This window comes from Oncorhynchus kisutch, linkage group LG12 (genome assembly GCF_002021735.2).
Source record: "Oncorhynchus kisutch isolate 150728-3 linkage group LG12, Okis_V2, whole genome shotgun sequence".
In the NCBI taxonomy this organism is placed as follows: Eukaryota; Metazoa; Chordata; class Actinopteri; order Salmoniformes; family Salmonidae; genus Oncorhynchus; species Oncorhynchus kisutch.
The window spans coordinates 37,237,543-37,243,075 of record NC_034185.2 but is presented as its reverse complement, the minus strand read 5'-3'; the positions used below and the strand labels follow the sequence as shown (position 1 = coordinate 37,243,075).

The following is a 5,533-nucleotide window of genomic DNA, read 5'->3' as shown; positions in this document are numbered from 1 at the left end:
CCGAAACCAGAGATCTCATCACTTATTCAAAGCCTGTGACTCACGCCATGAAAGAGAACAACGGAAACACACCAAACAGACTTCACAGTTCACACAACAATTTTTTTCACAGCCAAATTTTACTTCCTCTTTCGTGACATTCAAATAGTTTATGCATGTACATGTTAATCAACTTGTGTTGCAGGCATCATATTGAAAAAGCTCCACTTCCATGTTGATCTGGATATCTTTATTATTTAGTCAGCATAGCAAATTGAACAAAAAAATTAAACAAAGCATTTATCTATACTGACCAGAAAGTACAGTCTTGCCTGACACGAGCTGTACAGCTGATGTGAATGAGCAACGCAAAGGCCCCAGTTACTGGAGAGCAGAGCACCATTGAAGTGGTATGGTGGTGGGGGGGGGTTGAAAAGTAAACTTACTGGGGTCCAAGAGTCAGTCAAGAGTCAAGTGTGCACTTTTAGTCAAGGGGCCTATAGTATATGTCTTCCCATCCTCTCATGGATAGGGTAGTCCCCCCCACATAGACTCAGCTATGAGTGTGCTTTCCGCCATGCTGTCAGTCTGTTGGTGCACCTATAAACTCAGGGCTTCGCAAAAGCCAGCCAAGAACTGCAAATGGAAGCGCTTGGAAGAAGAGGCAAAACGAGATCAGTGGTAAAAGATTCTGATCCGAAAACAGAACAAAAATACAACAATATCCATCCATGTCAGTTTCCATATACTCCAGCATCCATATAGTGTCTTTTTAGAAAACTTCCCTAGCAGACATCATGGATGGAATCACTGTTTAAGGAGTTACGTACAAACACATTTTCTTCAATCTCAGCAAAAAAAAAAAAAAGTACTTCTTCATTAGGTCCTTACATGTCCATAATACATCATCTTAATTCTTTAAAAAAAAACATGGTGGCAGTTGAACTGATATGCTGATGCTGCCCCTTTGTTTCCAGCACAGATATGAATGGGTAACATCCTCAAAAGGGGCATTTCCCATCTTTTGGGTGGAAGTTGGGACATGAGAATACTGTATGAAAAGGCTTTCTAACGTATCTATAGAACCCTGCCATCCCCCAAAACATCATACAAGATATTTTGTTTTTGAATACACATCTTTCAAAGCTTCTGAAAGTAAAGTATTGAGTGACGAAGAACGTGAGCGAAGTATATTACAGAGCCAAGGCGGAAAAAGGTATGAAAGAAAAGCCAGCCAAAAAAAAAAACAATAGTATTTTTGTTTATAAAGAAAATGTGGGTTATAGGGAAGTCATTATCAAAGGAAAAAAGTAGAATCAAACTTTTCATTTAATCATCTGAGAAGTCATATTATTCATTAATTGCCTCAACTTGTAATTTTTTTCCATCTCTTGTTCATTTCACTTCTTTTTTGCTTGTTGTAACTAAACAGTCCAGGCTGAACATAGAAGTGATGAACATTAAGATTTGTAATTGGAGGTGAGCCAGGTCAGACCCTCGTATAGTCCATCACCGGTGGTAGCACACGATGGCTGAACATACCAATTCCTATCCCTGATCCGGGTCAGGCCCAGCTTCTCCTGGATCTCGTGGGGCTTCATGGCGTCGGGCAGGTCCTGCTTATTGGCGAAGATCAGGATGATGGCGTCTCGCATCTCCCGGTCGTTGATGATCCGGTGGAGCTCCTGGCGGGCCTCGTCTATCCGGTCCCTGTCGGCACAGTCCACCACGAAGATGAGACCCTGGGTGCCGGTGTAGTAGTGCCTCCACAGCGGCCGGATCTTGTCCTGGCCCCCGACGTCCCACACGTTGAACTTCACGTTTTTGTAGGTTACCGTCTCAACGTTGAAGCCGACAGTGGGAATGGTGGTGACGGACTGGCCCAGCTTCAGCTTGTAGAGGATGGTGGTCTTGCCAGCAGCATCAAGTCCAAGCATCAATATCCTCATCTCCTTGTTGCCAAAAATCTTTGAGAGCATTTTCCCCATATTGTAGTTTGTGCATGAACATCCACTTCCTTAGAAAAAAAATCTAAATTGCTTCCCTATGATTTCAAGAGAGCAGAAATTGATATTTTAAAAAAAGTTACAGGTTTCGTTTCTATTGCGGTAGCAGGTTGCCTGACAGCAGACGTCCACGTGACAGTCTATCAGCGGTAGGTTGACACAAGTATACTTTAAAAAAAAGACTGTGGCAGTTACAAACGACTGTTCCAGATACTATTGTGTCTAGAATGGCGGGCAAGCAATGGACAATTATTCACTGAAAGATACAAATATTCCGTTACCTTAAACAGCTGTCGGAAAATAACTAGGAACTATGAGAGGTGTGCAAAGGGAATTGAAGTGGTTGAGAATTTGACTTCTAGGTGCCGGGAGAGGGTGGGGAAATATTTTCATAATCCACAACACTATAATTCAGTCCTTTTGATTCAAACGATTGGCCTAGCAACCCGATATCATTTGAATCTAAATTTCAGGTCCCGGTGCGTACCTTGGTGTTTTCAATAATGTAGAAAGAAATACCAAAAATATAGCCTAATAGTTGCGTTTAAGAAAGTAGGCCCTCTCAAAAGCCCGTAGTAGTTCCGACTTCCTCCTTGTCTGCCGGCTGTCCCCTTGCCCTTATTCCAATCGGCGGATTCAAAATAACGATTCTATTCGGGAGTTCATTGTACCGGAGACAAATAAGATCACCCCCAGTCGTATCTTCGCCGGGACAACCAGGTCTAGAATGCTCAAAAGGTAATTGATTCATCCGACTTTCCGTTCTTCCTCTCTTCTCTCTCTCCCTGTAACACAAGAGCAATTCAGAAAAGGGAGGGGTGTCAGACAGACAGAGCACAACTTTAATCGGCTACCCTTATGTCAAAAGTGCACTGTTCCAGCCTGAAAATAGCGCGCAATATCATTTAAACGATTACACAAAAGGCGCCGCGTTGGAAAATGTGATAGGTAGCTTACCTACAACTGCGGCAACCCCCGGTCCCCAGGTTGATTCTCCCCGCTCTTGCCTCTCTCTTACAGTCGTTCAGTCAAAGCGGTGGCGGTGCTGTGTTACCGGAAAAGGTGCGGACCCAGATCACCCGCCACTTCCTCTCGATTGCTCATGCACTACGCCATTTGGCATGCGCACACCGAGAGACTTCAACAGCAAAACGAACGTATGATAGTTGAAATGGACGCCAGTTGTTGGGTATTATTACGAAAACAGTACGGTTTAATTTTGTGTTGTGATTATCTGGTTCTGTGTTTACAAATCTAGAAACCAATCTGATCTCCCTTTTGTCTACGTCATGTTCCGTGATAATGCGCCTCGTTATGACGTCATGGTTGTTCACTAGACTGAGTCTAAATAATGACACAAGTAATGCAAGATTTGTTGCAATGCCCAAATTTAGAGAATCAATATCAACTAACTACGTTTCCATCCAGTCTTTAACCGAGTAAAGTCAGACACACACACACACACACACACACACACACACAAAATCACTACAGCTGTGATGGAAAACGATAGGTTTGGTAGTTCATGCAGATTGCAGACAGATCATTTGTTCGTTTGACAAGGATCTTTTTGTGTTAAAATTAATGATGCGAGAAATGGTGGCAGAAACTTAGACATGAGATATACAGCACCAGTCAAAAGTTTGAAAACACCTGCTCATTCAAGGGTTATTTATTTTCTACATTGTAGAATAGTAGTGAATACATCAAAACTATGAAGTAACACATATTGAGTCATGTAACCAAAAAAAGTGTTAAAAATATATTTTATATTTGAGATTGTGCAAAGCAGCCACCCTTTGCCTTAATGACAGCTTTGCACACTCTTGCCATTCTCTCAACCAGCTTCATGAGGTAGTCACCTGGAATGCATTACAATTAATAGGTGTGCCTTAATTTGTGGAATTTCTTTTGTTAATGAGTTTGAGCCAACCAGTAGTGTTTTAACAAGGTAGGGGTTGTACACAGAAGATAGCCTTCTGTGGTAAAATGGCAAGAACATCTCAAATAAGCAAAGAGAAATGACCGTCCATCATTACTTTAAAAACATGGTCAGTCAATTTGGAAAATTTCATGACCTTCGAAAGTTTAAGTGCAGTCGCAAAAGCCATATGATTAAACTGGCTCTCATGAGGACTTCATGGTCAAACTCAGTCAGTGATTTATTTAAAATTCAAGGCACACTTAACCAGCATGGCTACCACAGCATTCCGCAACGATACGCTATCCCATCTGTTTTGCGCTTAGTGGGACTACAATGAGCTTTAAACAGGGCAATGACCCAACACACCTCTAGGCTGTGTAAGGGCTATTTGACCAAGAAGGAGAGTGATGGAGTGCTGAATCACACTACCTGACCTCAACCCAATCAAGATGGTTTGGAATGAGTTGGACAGCAGAGTGTAGGGAAAGCAGCCAACAAGTGCTCAGCATATGTGGGAAGATATTCAAGACTGTTGGAAAAGCATTCCAGGTGAAGCTGGTTGAGAGAATGCCATGAGTGTGCAGAGCTGTCATCAAGGCAAAGGATGGCTACTTTGAAGAATCTAAAATATATTTTGATTTGTAAAAATAAATTAAACCCTTGAATGAGTAGGTGTGTCCAAACTTTTGACTGTTACGTAGGCCTCTTGGAGGGAACACAACACCCTGCTACATCTCAACTCCCCGTGGAGTGAATAAGTATGTGATCGTAGATGCGGGGAAGGAAGACAGAAGCAGAGAAAAATACAGTTTACAGGGAATAATAAGGGAATGTATTATTCCTAAACACAGTAAAGTGGGGAAAAGGGGCTGGACAGAACCAAAGCAAAGCAAAGAAAAGTTAACACCCCCTCTCCTACCTTCACACTCCTTAGCCAACCTTTAGCACCACCTGGTGCCCTAACCAAAGTTCAGGGGGTGGTCTGCCCAGGTCTTACCTAGTGTGCAGAGACAGATTAAATACTACAGGTTATGTAGGCCAGCAGGCCTCAACACTCCCAAGGTGCGTTTCCCTTCCCCCCCAGGAACAAATGAAACAGAATGATTACCAAAACTTTAAGTGAAAAATGTCATTAACCAAAAACACTAAGTCCTATTCGCATACACATACCTCTGAAGGAGCGGCTACAAAAATATATTAAACCACTTTTACTGCCCACTGCCACAACAGCCAACACAAGACATAAAAATAAGCTCTCTTCCATGACAAATCAACACTGGCTTTTATCAAGCTGGAGAAGGAGTTAGTAATTGAAGAGACAGCTGTATCTCTGACGAGAGGGAGGGGTCAGAGCTCCAATCAGCGATGGGGCTGACCAACCAGCTGCTTTAGGGATCCAGGAAGCCATTTTCTGAAATACACACACATACAAACCCACAACACAGAAACTGGGGAAAGTAACAACTGGGGCCTGTTGCACAAAAGTAGAATTAAGACATCCGGGATAAATGACTCAGCTGAGCTCAATGAAGCCAAAACATGTGCGTCCAGGCTTAATTGGTTGCACAAAGACCAAGCCAGGATGAGCAGACACGGATTCATTAAGCCAGGTGAAACCAATCCT

At 42.6% G+C, this 5,533-nt stretch overlaps 1 protein-coding gene across 3 annotated transcripts; it reads right to left on the bottom strand.

The window, feature by feature from the left end:
• Nucleotides 1-207: 207 nt before the first annotated feature.
• LOC109900951 (ADP-ribosylation factor 6) lies at nucleotides 208-5,169 on the bottom strand. Of its 3 annotated transcripts, XM_020496867.2 has the most exons (4): nucleotides 5,080-5,169; nucleotides 4,829-4,906; nucleotides 2,943-3,123; nucleotides 208-2,770 (listed from the first exon to the last, which is right to left on the bottom strand). In XM_020496867.2, exon 4 carries the CDS (start codon nucleotides 1,965-1,967, stop codon nucleotides 1,440-1,442), a length of 528 nt encoding a protein of 175 aa, XP_020352456.1. In that variant the 5' UTR covers nucleotides 1,968-2,770; nucleotides 2,943-3,123; nucleotides 4,829-4,906; nucleotides 5,080-5,169; the 3' UTR covers nucleotides 208-1,439. The 3 variants fall into 3 exon arrangements, with proteins under 3 accessions (XP_020352456.1, XP_031693337.1, XP_020352457.1); XM_031837477.1 differs by lacking the exon at nucleotides 2,943-3,123; XM_020496868.2 differs by lacking the exons at nucleotides 4,829-4,906; nucleotides 5,080-5,169 and having other exon boundaries at nucleotides 2,947-3,091.
• Between the last annotated feature and the right edge of the window lie 364 nt (nucleotides 5,170-5,533).

Coding starts and splice junctions, on each gene's coding strand:
- LOC109900951 (XM_020496867.2), bottom strand. CDS start 1,967: ATGGGGAAAATGCTCTCAAAGATTTTTGGCAACAAGGAGATGAGGATA.